General features: G+C 36.8%; 1 protein-coding gene and 1 non-coding gene across 2 annotated transcripts in view; one reads left to right on the plus strand and one right to left on the minus strand.

The window, feature by feature from the left end:
• The window catches only part of GLRA3 (glycine receptor alpha 3), a 76,669-nt gene that overhangs the window by 16,978 nt on the left and 41,175 nt on the right, over window positions 1-18,516 (minus strand). The window contains exons 5-6 of the mRNA XM_051617071.1: window positions 18,126-18,208; window positions 6,769-6,906 (exon numbers count right to left, since the gene is read on the minus strand). Of these exons, the coding sequence (XP_051473031.1) occupies window positions 6,769-6,906; window positions 18,126-18,208 (221 nt within the window). The remainder of the gene's footprint in view (window positions 1-6,768; window positions 6,907-18,125; window positions 18,209-18,516) is intronic.
• On the plus strand, window positions 3,047-3,119 carry TRNAK-CUU (transfer RNA lysine (anticodon CUU)). Its single transcript has one exon. It is a non-coding gene; the product is annotated as a tRNA-Lys (tRNA).

The following is an 18,516-nucleotide window of genomic DNA, read 5'->3' on the forward strand; positions in this document are numbered from 1 at the left end:
TGTTGCAATGCTTTGAATATTATCTACTCTCTGTACCTTTGTATGGAGGAAAAAATGACCAATATTAACTCAAATATCTATCATAAGACAACATACACTGACATTAATTTGTGAGAGGCTTTTAGATTGCAGTTCAGCTGCAACCTAATATGATCTAACTGCAGGCCATCTTATTCATTCCCTTTGCTGTATTTTTCCATCCCTTCCTTAAGACATATTCTGGCACTCATCTCACCCCTAGTTGGGACACTTCAGTGGGTTAGGTAGTAGAAAGTTAGTCCTTTGTGTATGTGTGTGTTTGGAACCCAGAGACATGATATTTTGATTTGTCTTATAATTAAGCAAGACTTTCATTAAGTCCCCTGCAAGTGTGAGCCTTCATGTTTTAGGTTATCTAGAACATATGTTGGAATCAGTCTGGCAAATGTTGCTCTTGTCTTTCATGAGAGTGAGGGTATCGGCTCCAAGTGTCCTCTGACAAACTGGATTAACAAAAAAAACAAACCATAACCAAACAACCCAAAGAACAAAAAAACCCCAAACCTCAAATACAAAGCTTTAAAAAAGTTATTTATTAAATAAATAAAAATAATAAAATAAATAAGAAATAATTCATTAAAGTTATTTTTAAAGTTATTTACACTGACAGAAATTTTCTGAGGGCAACTTAATGTTCTAACTGAAAAAACTGTTTGGCTGAAAACAAGACACAGACTCAGAATGAAATTAAACCGTTTGTCAGGAGAAGGATGACGTAGACTATTGGCACTTTCTGCCTTTTGTTATGTGTTTTTTTTTTGCTCTGCATCTGCTAAAATAAAACCACAACTAACCTCTCGGTGACAAAATACAGTGTGTTATGTATCACACCGCAGATATTTTTCACAGGAAGTAAGAAAAAGAATGAAGCATATAAACTATTTTTTCCATGAGTGAGAACAGCTCCTTTTACTTTCTCTTGTTTGAGTCATTATCAGAATCATCACTAGGCAAACAGTCTAGTTGAGTCTACTTTGTTCAGTAAAAGACTTCCTTTTTATTCCTCCTAGAATGTTACATCATCATTAGAAAGGCATCCTGTTTGTTACTGAAATACATTTAAATACTTTCTGTCCTTTTGTCTTCCCATGATAAAATGTCTTAAATAAACAGAGGTCCCTTCCAAACCCCTACCATTCTTTGATTCTGTCATTCTGCAATTCTGTGAACAAGACACTCCATAAAATGTGTGTGTGTACAAAGCCGGGTATTTCAAGAGAATGCATTGATAAATTTGATTACATATAAGTTAGCTAAAATTATTTTCAAACATCTCTAAGAAGGAGATAGGGTAATAAAAAAACACTTTGTTAGTGCAGTCTCCAGACACTATTTGCAGTTTGCACTGAAATATGAAATGCAATTTGAGTATATTTTGCTGATTGAAACTGCTTATAAAGACACTTGACTTTCCCTCATCATCAGACGTTCAAGCTGTATCTATGATCATGCAGCCTGACTGGAAATTATGATTTTCGAGTGTTTGGCAGTGTAGAGCTAGATGAGTTATATATGAGATGTCTCATATATGTGACTGGTGTAGTCTCATATATGTGCCCAGGTGGCCAAGAAGGCCAATGGCATTGTGGCCTGTATTAGAAACAGTGTGGCAAGCAGGACCACGGAGGAGATTGTCTCTCTGTAGTCGGCATTGGTGAAGCCCCCCCTCGACTACTGTGTCCAGTTTTGGGCCCCTCAATACAAGAAAGATACCGAGGGGCTGGAATGTGTTCAAAGAGGACTGACGAAGCTGGTGAAGGGACTTGAGAACAAGTCTTATGAGTGGCTGAGGGAACTGGAGCTGTTTAGTCTGAAGAACAGGAGGCTGAGGGGAGGCCTTATCACCCTCTACAAGTACCTGAAAGGACACTGATAAGAAGTATGGGCTGCTTTCTTTTCACCAGTAACTGCTGATAGAGTAAGGGGAAATAGCCTCAAGCTGTGCTAGGGGAGGTTTAGATTAGACATTAGGAAGAACTTTTTCACTGAAAAGGTTGTCAGACATTGCAACATGTTTCCCAGAGAGGTGGCTGAGTCACCATCCCTGGATGTGTTTAAAAGTGATTGGGGTGTTGTCCTGTATGTCAAAGACCAGCTGGAGTGCATGGAGCTCTCCCTGGGGATGGATGAGGAGCCAACAGAGGGTTTATTGGTTAAGATTAAGGGGAAGAAAGGCAAAGGCGACATCACCATGGGGGTTTGCTACAGGTCGCCTGAGGAGGAGCATAATATAGACAAGGTACTATATAGAAAGATTGGAGAAGCTTCACATTCACAAGCCATGGTCCTCATGGGAGGCTTCAACCACCCTGACATCTGTTGGAAGAACAGCTCTGCTAAATGCAAACAATCCAGGAAGTTCCTAGAGTGCAAGGATGATAACTTCCTTTTCCAACTAGTCACTACAGTTTGTTGTTCAAGCTGTGGTTACAGTGGTTCATTTTCATTTGTGCATGAAACACTGATGATACAGGCACTGCTGAGTTTCCACATTGTCCTGGTTTGAGCCAGGATGAAGCCAATTTTCCTTTTTACTGATTTTTTTTTCCTTTAGTGAGCTTTCTTTTAACTAGCAACACTCTCCTCTAGCTAGACCTGATAAGACAGTGGAATGTTTTTCTAACTGCTGGGTCTTCAAGGCCGCACCTTCACTCTGCTGGCTCAGACACTATGGGGAGATCTATGACCTCCCCAATAGGAGGCTGAATTAGACAGACAGCAAAATTGGCCAGAGATATTCCATTCCATATATCTACGTAAGCTCAGAGGAAGGTCAGAGATCACAGAAGACAACTTCCTTCCTTTTTCTTCTTCCCTTCTCTCCCATCCATGGCTGGCGTCCAGGGAGGACTCCGTCCATCCAGCACTGTCGACCCTTAGGCTTGAGCTCTCCTGACCCTCATCGCTCTGTGCTTCTCCAGCAGCAGCTCCAGAATTTCTCAGGACTGTTCCAGCTCAGGGGAGTGCTGTGGGAGTTGCTGGGGGTGGGGGAAGATGAGAAACTTTTGCCTGGCTAGCTCAGTCGGTAGAGCATGAGACTCTTAATCTCAGGGTCGTGGATTCAAGCCCCAAGTTGGGCACCAATAAATTGTTGTCACCGTCTGGCTCAGGTCTGACAACAATGCTCTCGATCCCCTCCCCCTCCCACCCAGGTAGGGAAGGAGAAGAGAGAAAAAGAGAGATACTTGGCTGGATTAAAAACTGAACTACACAGCTTTAACTAAACACTAATGAATGATATAAGAAAATATATACAATTATATACAAATATGTTCAGATATGAGCAAAAGCCTCTCACCTCCCCCCACCCCCAGCAACTCCCACAGCACTCCCCTGAGCTGGAACAGTCCTGAGAAATTCTGGAGCTGCTGCTGGAGAAAGCACAGAGCGATGAGGGTCAGGAGAGCTTAAGCCTAAGGGTCAATGGTGACGGATGGACAGAGTCCTCCCCAGATGCCGGCCATGGATGGGAGAGAAGGAAAGAGGAAGAAGGAAGGAAGTTGTCTTCTGTGATCTCTGACCTTCCTCTGAGCTTATGTAGATATATGGAATGGAATATCTCTGGCCAGTTTTGCTGTCTGTCTAATTCAGCCTCCTATGGGGGGGTCATAGATCTCCCTGTAGTGTCTGAGCCAGCAGAGTGAAGGTGCAACCTTGAAGACCCAGCAGTTAGAAAAACATTCCACTGTCTTATCAGGTCTAGCTAGAGCAGAGTGTTGCTAGTTAAAAGAAAGCTCACTTAAGGAAAAAAAATCAGTAAAAAGGAAAACTGGCTTCATCCTGGCTCAAACCAGGACACCACATACTGTCCTGAAGCTTCATGTTAATTTGTTTCACAGGGAGACTATTTTGTTGTTGTTGTTCTTGTGTAGGTATTTTTTTTTGTTGGTTTGGGTTTTTTTTGTTTGTTTTTTCCATTTTGTGGTATTTCTCAGAAGGGCTTTCCATCCTGTGTTGTAACTACATATAAATTGAAAACTCTTATTTGGTCATTTACTGCATACCAGCTGCAGATGCTTAGCATTCTTTTAAGAAATAATTTTATCTTCTCTCTTAGAGAAATAGGCTTTATTACTAGTTTTGAATAATTATTTACTTTTTGTTTGTTGTGGAGTATCCTAAAGGAGTACCTGTCTACAGTATCTCATTGTAGGAGCCTTAAGAAAGCACATTAGTGGTCACAAATCCAAGTGACATAAGAGAGGAAAAGAAATTCTTAGTTGTTGTTGTCTTTTAATACAACGTTTGGGGTTTTCTATAGCCTACATATGGTACTTAATAATAATGCTTGAAACAAAGAAATGAAAGGTACTCCCACCTTCCCAGAAACAAAAAACCCTCTAATTTGATTAAATTAACATCATACTGAAGACTTGAATGAAAAAATAAATACACTGGAGAAAATACTGTCATCTTGGAGAGGAGAGTATCACAACAGTCCTGCATGAGTAAGTCTATCCTTTCTGGTTTGCCAAGTTCTTCCAGATCTGTAACTGTGACTTTGGTGTTATAACTCGGAGCAGGCCATTCTGCTGCTTCCTCTGGTGAGGACATACCCTTCTGCCTGAAGCTAGTGCCACTCAGCGTTGCATTTCCACACCCCTGCCCATCATAGGCAGGTCCCACAGCTGTGCACGTCTTCTCATTTGTTGAGGTTTTTATAGTCTCCACCCTGAAGCATATGCTGGGGGCTTGCATCCAGGCTTCTGGGTTTTGTGTATTAGTATATGGCTTGACTTTTTACAGCAAATTAAATGGCCCAATTATTTTTTAAATAGAGGCATAAACTTCAGCCATTTTTTCAGGGTAGTGGGCTGCACTCACATTTTAGAGCTCCCATTTGGCCATGGAAATTCCAAAGCAATACAGAAGTGCAACAGAATGATGACTGGCCATGCTGTCCTCCAGAGTTATGACATTAAACCCCTTTTCCCACCTAAATGTGACAGCAGTTGACAATGATAAAAGCACGTTTTCACATATATTTTGAGACTCATGAGACCTCACATGCAGGTAATAACACCTGTTCCTCTGACTTCTCAGCTCAGTTTAGGGCCACAGTGAAAAAGGCTGTGAACATAAGTTGATACCATGCAACCTAGTGTGTTACATCTAGGCCTAGAATGTTTTCCTGTTCCTACTTGGAAGAAATGATTATCAATGTAAATAGGCTTGAAACATAGGTTGTGAAGAAAAAAAGTAGAGGCTCAAAAATCTGGAAAAGTTGAAGTTTCAGTCAACAACAAAAGGTTTAAACTACAGTGATTGTAATTAATGTTCTCAGACAAATGAGTAAGACTATAATTCAACTTTGGATGAGATATTTGGAGAGATATTTGGAAATCATCAGGAATTCTGACAGGTTTCTGTTCAATATCAGATTAAGTATGACAGTTATGTTTTAATTCCTCTGTAAGAGATTTTTGGTGTGTCATGTGACTTTAAAAAAAATTAGGACCATGCCTTCTATCACTACTTATCATTTGCTAATATCACTATAGAGGTTATAGAAGTACAGTTACAGATTCATGTTGAACTAGCACAAAAGGAGAAGAATCCTAAAAAGAAAGAAGAGGTTGCTTATATAATTCAAGTTTTCTTGTTTGTCATAAGGTTTATGGTAAAAAAAAAAATAAAATAGTATTACTTTCATTATTATGATTAACAAAGGGAGAATTGAATGATAAAAATTACCCTGCTATAGGATATGTATCTCCCTTTCTGGAAGTTTTTAAAGGATTACCTAGATATCAGTATTTGTGCAGTGAAAGTGCATGTTATGTATTTACAATGTATTTCAGAGAACACTTCAAAATGTCTCTAGAAATACCTCACCACTCTAAATGGAAATTATTGAAGAACTTTTCTCTTTCTTAGGGCACCATGGCAGCTGTGATAAAACTCAGTGTTGAAGTGCACTCTTACTCAGTTTCAACAGTACATTCCTTATGAACACCATCTATTGAATTTTATCACTTCTGCCATTTCAGCAGAATCCAAATAAATGAGTTCCAAACTTAAATTTCAAGATATGCTTGATCTATTAAAATAGTACTGGAATCATATTGGGAAATTAAGAGAGATAGATTAGAATGAAAGAGTTCTAGTTTTTTTTTTTTTCCCATAAGGAAACGGAAGCTGTGCATTCTTAGCCTTTGGTACATGGTTTTCTTAGGATTATTAGGCTTGTGATTGTCCAGTTATTGAAGTGATGTTTTAGAAATTCAGAATTCATCTCAGAAAGGCCACATCTTGTTTGAAAACCTGGCCACTGTACACTAAGGATGCTTTCAGCTTGTTTGCATTGTCCCCTTGCTGTATGAACCAGGGCAGGGACAGCTGGTATGGCAACCCCATGTCCCTTTTTCCTGACTGAACCCAGCCATACCTAGTGCACAGCATACGGACCTTTGGATTTCAGCAGTGCTTCAGAACCCACAGATTTGATGTGGACATGGCACCTGCTGCAAAAATAAACCTCCTGACTGATTGCTTCAGAATTTTTTCAGGTATGTATATTCTTAAGCTTACTGAAATTTGATCAGCCTGAACGTAGTTTTGTTTCATTATGCCAATTCTTTAAGTTTGCATTATCCTGCACAATGTACCTGTATGTTTTAATCTTCTTGTGAGTTCACTGAAAATATTTTCAAAAAACCCAACAACTCTCCAAAATAACAATAAATGCTAGATGCCTTTTCAGTTTTAATCACTAATATGCTTTCCTACCTGTATTGTAATGCTTGGTGCAGTAACATAAATCTTTTTCTTCTTTCAACAGAAACTGTGGCAAAGTGAGGCCTTCTGCTACTTGAACTGCTCCCTTTTCTTGCCATTCAAAAATGAGATCATTCATTGTGTATCCAACTAAAAAAAAAAAAAAAAGCACAAATGTACTCTAATTCAACTGCAAACTTTGAAGAGCAGGGACATACCGAATAGTGATGACTTAAGTACTTAAGTAAATGTCATAGAAAGGACAAAATACAGGGGGTCTGCTTGTAGCTTTTAAGCAAAAATTGTTATCTGCCATATATTGAACTAGAAAAAGAAGAAAAAGCCAGTCTTATGCACCCTTTGTGAAATCTTAATGACTCGGTAGTCTATGAATGGAATTATCAAAAGCGTCAAAGTGAGCTAAACATCCATTTGTCTTTGGTGCTTGGAAAAATCCTCTCAGCCTCCTCAGCCCATGAAGGCCCTTCACTCTCTTATATCTTTCTCCTTTTATTTGAGGTGAAATGGTGGATTGTCAAAGCTGTGTTTCTGGTTTATATCAATTTGAATTGTTAGGCGCAAATTCTTCAAAGAGAACAACGAATGTAAATTTCTGTGGGAAGGCGGTATTCGTTGAATTGAAAATACACTGTTCTCTGAAACTGGTACAAAAAATAAGGGAAAGGAATTGAATGTAATCTTCTCATATTGGCTGACTGTGACGTATTATGATATCAAAAGGCATTAATTTTTAATATTCAGATTCCTGCACTTAACTGTACCTCATGCATGTGTGTATAAGATTATATAAAACAGCAAAAGCTGTAGCAGAAATACTAATCAAGGCACCAGATTTTGTCAAGGACAAGTAGTTTCTCCTGTTCTTCCCCTCTCAGTTGAATATTTACATGGGATATAATTGGTAAAAATAGTTCTACTTCCTCTGAATATGTGGTATATTAACTTTCTCCAGCATTTTATTCCACATTTTTTCTGAATATTTTTTACCTGGTTATAATGGAAAAAAAACCCCAAAAAACCCCAACCTCCTATTCTCATTCAGGTTCCAATAAGACTTTCTTAGAATGTAACAGATTTTGAGAAAGTGAGATTTTAAGATTTAAATTTAAATCTAGGTGGCTTCTAGTGTTGTAATTGCTTGAATCAGGGTACACTTGAGCCACATTTAATAGCTTGAACCAGGAGGAAAAGGGAGTAACTTTTACATTTAGATTATATATCTTTCATTCATCTATTTTGTTTCTTTGTAATATGTCTTTTCTTCTTTAGCCCAGGGCTAATGAGCAGTTAAGAATAACCTACTGATAACTGGAAATATCATTTAACTTTTCGGTAACCAGTTACTGTTCAAAGTATAGTGCTTGGAACTTTCTAAGAGTAACTATCTTTCTGCAAATACTGAAAGCTTGAGTTCCTAGTGAAGGAAATAACATATCTTTTATATGTGAGCATAAATCTTTCCTGTGTTAGTGACTTAATTACTCTTTGAATACACATATAAAGGCTGTTCAGTCCTAATGCCCTCACACGCTGACCTCAAATCTGAGACACACTTCATCCTTTTGGCTCTGTCTGTGTTGAATCACCTATAAGCAAATAATTGGTGATTATAAATTCAAAACTTTTCAACACCTCTCCTTGCTTCTAGATTCTTTAGGTACCTTTACACTCAGGCACTTAGGCTGACTGTTGGTTTCTTCTGGTATTTTTTTGTGTGTGTGTCTGGAAAAATATGCTAAAAATGACACCATATCATTTTAAATAGGTATTTAATTGAGATCAGACATTACTCAGGTCATGAGAGGCATATATTATCTGTGCAAGGAAACACTAATTTTTCTGTCTTCTTGAATGCACGACATCCTATGAACAGTTTTAAGAATCACTATTAAATGCCATAAATGATGAAAGACTAGAAGTATAGCTCTTATTAGATTTTGAATGAATTCAGACAAAAAGCAGTTGTGTGTAAAGCAGATTATCATTTGAAGCATGTAGATTATGGCCAGAAGTTGTATCCCCTGAGTAAAACTCATTGAACTGACATGAAACAACTGCTGTGTCAAAATGTATTTCAGTAATTCAGATTCATTAATCTCTAATGTGTGCTTTTAATTTTGATTATCTACCTAGGTCACTAATTCTGCTATAGTGCAATCTATTAAAAATAATAGCAGTGTGTGCAAAATGCTGATGTAGTAATTAATTTTTATTATGTTCACATTTTAAATTCCCAAATATATTTTTAGCATTCAGTACTGTAACTTCAGTTTTGTAAGATCATATTTATAAAGTAAATGTGTCTTAAAATGTAGAGAAACTTAATGGAGACATGAGTTCATGCTATACCAAATACATTTAAAATAGGATAATGTATATCAAATTTTAACTAGGTAAGTTAAATTAAATCAAATCAAATCAGCTTAGTCTCTTAAATTTATGGTGTTTTATTAAATGTGAAATACTTGGCCCAATCTAATGTGCCTATTGAGTCAGGGAAATCTAAAATCTTCTAATAGTCCTGTAATTGGGGAAGTGAGAAAACATACATAATTTAAGCCTGTTGAACTATTTGAGAACACTAACTTGTCTTTACATTTTCTTTATTGAGAGATGTTAAGAAAAGGTATTATCTATATTGCAACTGAAAATATGTTGTTATTTGGTACAGTTCCAAAGATTCTGCTGATTTCTTTATTTTTTCTTACTACTGAGTCATCCATTATTCTTGGCAAAGAGAAAAAGAAGAAAGACTATAGTGGAAAGTATCTAGTCGCTTGCAGAAATAAAGCAGAATCAGAGAATCTGCAAGAACAAATGGCAGCTCATGTCCTAGGCCCATCCCAGAATAGTCTACGCACAAAAAGGTTAAAACACACATTGTTCTTGGTTAGAATTTTTTTCAAGAGGAACAGCATACCAGTAGAGCTAACTGAGCTTCCTTAATATCTCAAAAAAGACCAATACTTTTGGTTCTTAATTAATTTTATGAAGAAGACCTGATGAATAGCACAGTGCTTAACACTCAGAATGCTTGCAGCATTGCGTGCCCTGTGTATAAGGGAAAAAAGGCATTCCTATAGGGATGGCCCTTTAAAACAGTTAGTGGTTACCATACTGTAGTATATATATGATTACAGTTTAGGTGTACGGTATTACATATGCAATTCACCTAAAAATCAGTTCTCTATCACCTTAATTTTGGGAACTCTTCTGATTAATGTAATTAGTGTTCCTTTGTGAAATGGTTGGGCTCCCACCATCAAGAGAAGATAACATGGCAGATTTTTAAATTATCTGAAGTCCCAGCAACAAGGTAGAGATTAATGATCCTGATATGGATAAGGTACCAAATTGCTTAGAGCTGTCAATGGGGGGGAGGGGGTGTCCAAGTGCCCAGCAACTAACAGAAGTGTAAAGAGCACAATAAACATTGTGAAGCCTCAAGGGCAGAGTGTTACTTTTTAGAATTAGAATCCTAGAACCGCCAATCATAAAGGTTTACAGTATAAGAATAATGCAGATAACTTTAAAATCCTGATTCCACTGTCTGAATTCAGTGGGACTATATACATCATTCATGCATATGTATTTGCAGTTCTGAGGCCTAAATTTGCAAAATGGAAATGATTAGGACCAGTCAATCCTGCTCATGACCAAGCTCATGATTAAAGCTGAGTGCTCCTGAGACATAAATACTATTAAAAATAATTGATCTGAATGCAGTAGTACCCAAATAGTAAAATTCAATAAGACAGATACTCTTCATGTGGTGTCTCAAATTTTTCTTTGATACTCTTGAATAATGGCACCACTAGCAGAAAAGGCTAATTTGTTGGGTAGGTATATGCAGAAACAGTTCAAGCAGAGTATCTTAGGAGTGGATTATTCTGCCAATGATTGTTAAATATATTACATTGTCAATCCAGTTCATTGCTTTTTAATGAAATAGAAGGCTTGATAGCAAAAATAAGGCAAAAACTAAATTCTGGAAATGCTAAACCTGAAGTCCACCTGAGCTTCTGGCTCCTGTTGGGCTGCCTGTGTTACCTGATTAATAAATGTGTATTGTCTTCAAAGCAATTTAAAGAAAATAATTCAGTAATATAACTTCTAATTAAGAGTCTAAAGCTCTCTTCATGTTACTGGTCTGCTATCAAAGATTGCAGATACACTGTGTATATTTTCCAAATGGCCTATGTGGTAAAATATCTGAGAAGCTGTATTCCATTACGTGGTTATCACTGTGGGAATAGAACAGGAAGGAATGGATTTATAATCAGACCATCTTCTTAGCAAACTGCGGGCTTGAAATCATGAAGACTTCATTCTGAGCAGAAGAGTGTTTACCTGTACAAACTTGCACTATATGTGTTGTATTGTTAAACGTGTTCTGTGTCTTGTAACAACTTCACTGAAATACATAGTAATTATAAAACCCAAGACATTTCTCTTTAGGGATTCTAAAGGATAAGGAACATAACGGTGTCTTTACTGTGCTGTCAGGTCCATAAATACTTAATCTACAGAAACTATCTGGCAGAAGAGTTGGCACAATATAGGACCCTGAATTTGAGGAAATAAATGAATCAACTCACAATAATGTCATAGAATGTGGAATCATATCCCTTGCAGTTTTTCATGTTCAGATTCACACCTACAGAAGCCCTCTCTCCCTAATGATACCTGTTTCTTATTTGCCTCCTTACATTTACTGCACCACAGAAGCCCATGCCAAGTGTTAATGTTGTGACAAGTTTTGCAGCTTACGTTTTGTGTTTTGTTTTGTGTGGGGTTTGTTTGTTTGTTTGTTTGTTTTGGGTTTTTTAATAGCAAAGGCAATACTTCATCACACTTCATATGCCTCTAACATTTCTATCAGAGTATTTCTATCAGAGGACACTGTATTTTGTCTAGGGAAATAATTTCAGTGGTCTTGCACTCAACTCAGATTACATAAAGAGATGACCTAAAGCCAAATCAGAAATTTTATCATATATACATCACTTTAAATGTTTATTAACTGTGCTTATTCCTATTCTTTGAAAATTCTTGCTGTTCGCTCTCACTATATGATCTCTCTTGCTACTGCTTTGTGAGTAGAACATAAATATTTTTTTTTTACTTACATTTGCTGCAGCCTGACATGATATTCGGCCTCTTGCTAAAATGGATTTTTTTTTTTTTTTCACTATGAGGTGGTTCTAGTGACTATTATAACTGCTACCAGACATTTTTATAACTGGTGACTTGGAAATACAATGCTCTGGAAGGAAATTCTAGTGGCTACATTTTAATGACAGTCAGTCACTGGCCTCATTAATATACGAGCTCACTTTTTTATGGGTGGTGGAAAAAGTGAACCTTTTTATACAACAGAAATAGCTGAAAACAACAGAGTCTATCACATAGTATAGTGGTCTGCAGGACCAGGCCAATCTAATCTAGATCAGGTGGATTAGTAGGGACTTTTTTCAGTGAAATGCAGTGTGCTATGTTTGCAGGTTGTAAACACATGAAGATTGAGAAAGGCAGTAGAAATGCCATATTTTGTGTTATTGGATGCAAAACAGCTGCTTTGGCTGAAGTAGAGTGCAGTTTGCAATGTATTTGTTACTGTATGTCTAGCGACCAGTGTTTGTTCTTAGTTAATTCTAGAAAGATATTACTAATCACAGAAAATTCAAGTGGTGTCATTGAAGAACTGGAAAGAAAGGACAGAAAAAACAAATTTTTATGTTGAACAATAGTGTTCAGAAGTTACAAGACTGGTTAGATTACATTAATACTGTCTCTGTTAACCCAAAGTCTGAGGTCTTGCACATCTGCAATGTAAAAACAGACCATAATAAATTGTTGGTACAACAAGGCTATCATCCCAGGAAGAGAAGGTGACCAAAGGGAGTATTTCGCAGGAAAACTCAAGAACTTTGTGTACATGTGGCACTGTAGCCTTTCAACAAGCTGCTCTCTTTAAAGACACAACTCATTTTTAGGAGCCTAAAGTAATTCCAGGTAATTAGCGGGTGAAACATGTACTGGCTAACAGACCTCCTCCTGAGATGAAATGAAGAACTGGCAAACTAAGTTGAATTTAGAATCATCTGGCATTGCCAAGGGCCAGGAACAATTGTGAAAGCTGGATTTGGTCTGTGGAAATTTCTCTTTAGAAAATGGTCTGTCACAAAGCTGGCAATAAGTATGAAAAAATGAAAGTAAAACTCTGTGTGGTCACACGGAGAGAGCAGGAGGAAAAGATAATGCATTGGATGAGGAGTTGCTGTCAGGACTTGTGCCTGGAATACTTGATGCAGGGTTTTGAATATCTGAACATAAAATGAAACTACCGTGATAGTCTGTTTAACTGATCTAATCTATACAAAGGGTTTGTTTCAATCCACATCAGTCCACATGACTTTATAGTACTTATTGGAACCAAGCTATTTATATTTGTTGTACACATACATACTAAGAGAATATTGTATTTTAACTAAATCAGTGTCAGCTGTAGGCATTAAAAGCCCATAATCTCATAGGTAAGACTGTGGACATCCAACAAATTTGTCTTGAAGACTTCTTGAGGTGTCTTGGAAGTATTAGTATCTCTTATCCGCTCTGTCCAAGGACTACACCATTACAGAAAAACAAGGTTTGTTTTTCAGGGCAAGCTGTACATTTGAGACACTCCACACCTCTGAACCACAATTGTCTTGCCAACTCCAAAATACTCCTTTTTGTACTTCTGCTGTCATATTTGCTAAGTTCTTCCCTTTCAACCACCATTAGGGTACTATTCCAACCCATGAAGAAAAAAATTTTTGATCAAACTTATGATCCAGCTGAATATCAATATATCTTGTAAATTTTCTACTAATTCTGTTTAGTCCAGGAAGGCCATGCTTCCATTGTGTCATTTTACAGTACCTAGAGGAACATTAAAAACTAACTCTTTTCCTCTTGTTCAATAAAAAACCATATGAATGGCATGAAACAGCTGAGCTGAATATCTAGCATTTTTGTACAACAGAGTTTGGTAGGACTACAGAGTGTGTTTTATAGTTCTTTTAATCCCTGTAATTTATCTAAACTCCATTCTCATTTCTCTAACATTTAGTGAGGTACAGGTCCAAGAGTAACATGGGATTTATTCAGCCAACCAACCATTTTTTTAGGTCTCCAGCTGAGGCAAGGACTACAGTCGTGTTGACTAGAGTTACTTCATTACTCTTCTTTTAAGCATCACAAGAGTGTGCCTCCAGGACAGGCTGCCTGCACATTATTCTTCAGAAGAACATGGCAAAGGTTTGAATTGTGCCCTAAACTCCAAGCAACAGAGCAGGGGAAAGATCTGACAAAGCTATCAAATCTGGTTTTGGCTAGAGGTTAGAATAAATTCTTCTATTATACATTGCATACTGAAAATAGCTTCAGAAATCCACTGTGCTGCATTTCAAGGCTGAATTTATGCTGCAGCTCCAAGAAAGCAGATTTTTATCCTGTGTACTTCTGAGCTGCTTTGCAAAGTGTCTGCTCCTTGCACTGCCCTCTTAAGTCTTTCCCTTGGGAGTTACAGATTTATCCTTCTTAGCCTGTATTTCAGAGAATAACATTTCATCTCCAGCCTTTTACCTCATCTCTCAAACCTAATATTCCTTGCTGAAGCTTATGGCTTTTCAGTTGTCACTTCTAGATTAATTTCTGTGAGTTTAGCAGCAGTTGTACAGTTACTACCACCTTTTCATCCTGCATTGGTTGGGAGCTGAAAACTACAAATCTTTCTCTCTTTGTTAGCTGTGTGTCAGTTTTCACTTCAGATACACACAGTCGGCTGAGTCACCCGTCTGCAGAGCAGAAACTGTAGGATGAGCTCTTGAGCAACTTTTGCCTTACTAAAATGAAAAGAAGAGGTATGGTTTCCAAACATTCATGCACAGGCAGGCATTTACCTACTGTGTTCATAATTATTGTCACTCAGGTAGACAGCTGAGGATCCCTGGCAGATAAGAAATACACTGCAGTTCTATTATTTTTCTTATGGTGTCTTCGTGCTGTTGTGGGAAAGGAACAATGCTCATTTCATTTTATGTAATGCAGCCTGTACTGCTGTAGCCTGCTTACAGAGCTTTCCATTTGCACAATCTCCAAATTAGGGACTTGAAGGAAAGAAATTATACTACTCAGGTAAGAGTATCATCATGTAGTATGGTTTGAATCTTGTCTATAAATCAAAAAGTCAGGAGGATGATTGCTTAGAGACTAAACAGCCTCCATAAATAAAGAGGGGAAAAATGTCATTGTTTAAGAGAGACAATAAGAATAACAATAAAATTATGAGGTAATTTATTTCTCCCTTACCCATGTTGCTTTTTATATTGCATTTCTTCTTTTGTAACTGAGTTAGTCTTTTCACTATTCTTTGAAAATTTAGGAATATTGAATATTATGTGAAGTTATAATTGTAACATATGAATGCATGAGATAAAAGTGAATCTTAAAAGAAACAAGCTCTAATACATGAAAGAAAAAATATTCTTTTTCCTGGGAGACAGAATACAGAAGTAAATATATATCTAGCTGATATTTCTTTGTAACTTTTTCAAGGAGAATAAAACTAAAATTATCTCACTTGTCTATAGGTTGTCCTCATGTAAGGCATGGAAATGTAGAAGGAATTATTTAACATGTGTGTTTTCATTTGCTTCCTTTCCAAGACTCAAAAGGAGCTTATTCTACTTGCTGAAAAATAATTTCATAAAATAAATCCTTTAAAAATAGAAGATATTTCCACTTCAATATTTTTCATGCATTTCATGATATAAATTAAGAACTTTAACCAGGGGCAAATCCAGCTGCTTAGACCTTGTCTGAAAAGAAAAATACAATTTGGGAAGAAAAGCTATACATGAATTTTCCTCTTAGAACTTTCTATGCTGGAGCAACAGTATCAATATTGAAGGAAAGAATCTAGTAGTAAACAAGATTATTATTTTATACTAGAGGTAAAACCTACAATCTGTCCTTTATAAGCAACTTTCAGCCTTTCTTTGCAACCTGGTGGTAAGATGAGTAAGAAAAAGCTAAGTGATTTGTTAGAAACTGTTTAATTTGCTCAGATCATTTACTCAGGACATGAGAGGACTGCATTCTCAGTTTTGAAACTCCATGTCTTCCAGTTCCTCAGACAGCAGATGAATCATTAGGGTTAATACTTCGATCCTCCTGTTAAAATGTCTCACTGTGCACCAAAAAATGTAAGCCAGACACCCACAAGAGACTGACACTGTGGCCTAGAAATTAGAGATGCTTGGATACATCCAGGCTCTCAAGGTTGTGTTAGGAGATTTGATACTAAGCCTAGGAAAAAGCTAAATGCACCAAACCTCCTTTTTCCTTCTGTAGTTTTAAAGAGAGCTATGGGCCCATTCTTAACCAAAGACTCTGGAATTTGAATATTTCTGCTCACCTTTTTCTAAGTTTTGGAAACTGGTCAGAGTTCAGACTCTTATAAAACTTCTTTTTTTTTTTTCCTGGTTACTCTCCTGTACAGCATGTAGATATATACATTATTTGTAACTCCTCCAAGATGTCAGTTCGTTTCCTGTATATTAAAACTGGATTTGGGCAGGGCTGCTCTTGAAGGTCTATGAGCTTGGAAATTATGTTACTGTGCCTGTCTTCTTTGGGTCTGTGCCAAAGTACTTTAGGTTTCAGGGAACTGCTGTCTTTTTATTTCAAACTTAACTGGTTATTCTACCATCAGGCACGTAGGTGTAGCCAAGGATCCCACATGCTGCAAATTTTCTGCCTCAGGACAACTGCTTTTCCCATAGTCTCTATCTTTCAATGTCTGGAGTTACAGGTAAAATAACGTTAGACAAGGTGATATGGGGAAAGCTTTATTACTTGTAACTTCCTTATGTAATCAAACTTATCTGTATTATTATTATCTGTGTTATTATTATCTGTATATACTTATCTGTAACTAGAAGATTTTGAAGTGCTTGTACTTTGTTCAGCACTTCTTTTGTGAATATTAAATCTCTCTACTACATGAATGTGCAGCAGGGAATTTGCTCCCACTAAAAGGAATGATTGAAAACAAGACTTCAGTGAAAAATGTTCTGCTGGAAAATACAGTAGAACATCAACAGTGCTATTCAACTAATAAGCATTTGTTCCCTGTGGAGCAGTATGTGGGAACTGTGAGCTCCTGCAAAGCTTCTGTAAAGCAAAACAGATGCCTGCTTGTTCTAGAATGTTCAGTTTTTCTTTGACCTGTCCTCACAAGAGCTGGAAGAGAGGAAAAATACAGCTAAGTTTTATCAAGTTTTTAAAACAACCATTTCAAAACTTTTGAAACACATCTTTTTAAAACATTAATTTACATTTTAAAATTAAAAAAATTAATACATCCTTTCCTTATTTAGTCAAACACTATGATACTTTCTGTTTGAAGTATAATACCTGCTATCTGTACGTACTCTGATACAACTCATACAAACTTTTTATTTAGTAACATGAATTATAAAGGCAACATATGATGTAGTAGGATAATCCACTTGGGTTGACTAAGTAGTTTTGTTTAAATGCTGAATATATAGTATCGCTCCACATTCCTTGACATTTGCAGCAAATAACTATATCTGAATTTTATGTAAGAAAATTTCTACTGCCCTTCCTAAGATTTTCTAGGAGTTGTTCTATGGATCCAAGGCACTGCCCTATCTGAGGGTTTGAGGGCTGTGTAAGTGGTATACTATATGTAGATAAATGGGCATATATGTATATTCATGCTCTGCAATCTTCTGCAGATCTCCCTTGTAGTACACCCTTTCCCTAATCCCTTCTAGGATGATTAGGTAAAAACTACAGATATGCAGCTGAAGAGCTAGGGCAGGAGATCAGGGACTTGGTATACATCATCTTGTTTCCATCTTTTAAGGACACTGAGTTATTATCAAATTCAGGATAGTCAGGATCATATAAAACACTTCCTAAAGTTATTCTCATGTTTCCTTTATTTTATCCCGTAATATTGCCCCCTAAATATGTGAACACAGGGAAGACTTAATAGTGAATCTCCATATGCATAAATTTTGCATAAACAGTCACTGAATGCTAAACATTTAGCAGTACCTTTAGATTTACACCAAACTGTTGATTTGCAGTACAAGTAAGGATCAAATAATCACTTCCTTTGAAAATGTATGTTTCACAGGTCCTTTTGGTAAAATAGAGGATTTAAAAATTTTTTTTCTTGTACCACTACAAGGGGTCTTTCTACATCCTGCTTAGCTGTTGTAATCCCTACAAAAGTATTTATAGGATAATATATTACCCAAACTTACAGCTTTCCAGCTGCATTATACATGTTTGCACATCCATTGGAAAATTTTTGAGATCCATCGGACAGGACAGTATTAAAGTCAATCTGAAAGAATACAAAAAATATTTAAAAATATACCACAAAAAATGCCATAGAACTGCACAGGAAGAATGTATGAAAACACTAGAAGTAGTTAGAAAAAAAGGAAAATAATTTTTTTCATTAGAAAGCTCTCAAAATGGATATATATTAGCTGAACACATTTCATTCACTCAGTCTAGTATGATAATGTGGAAAAAAATTATTACAGGCTTTCAGAAAAACACATTTTTCAGTAGGTTTGCCTAACTTTACGGGAAGTTCAAAGGAATGCAAAAATGGTATGTGTCCTGGTTTGAGCTTTTTTTGTGCCA

Source organism: Apus apus, chromosome 4 (genome assembly GCF_020740795.1).
Source record: "Apus apus isolate bApuApu2 chromosome 4, bApuApu2.pri.cur, whole genome shotgun sequence".
Lineage (NCBI taxonomy): Eukaryota > Metazoa > Chordata > Aves > Apodiformes > Apodidae > Apus > Apus apus.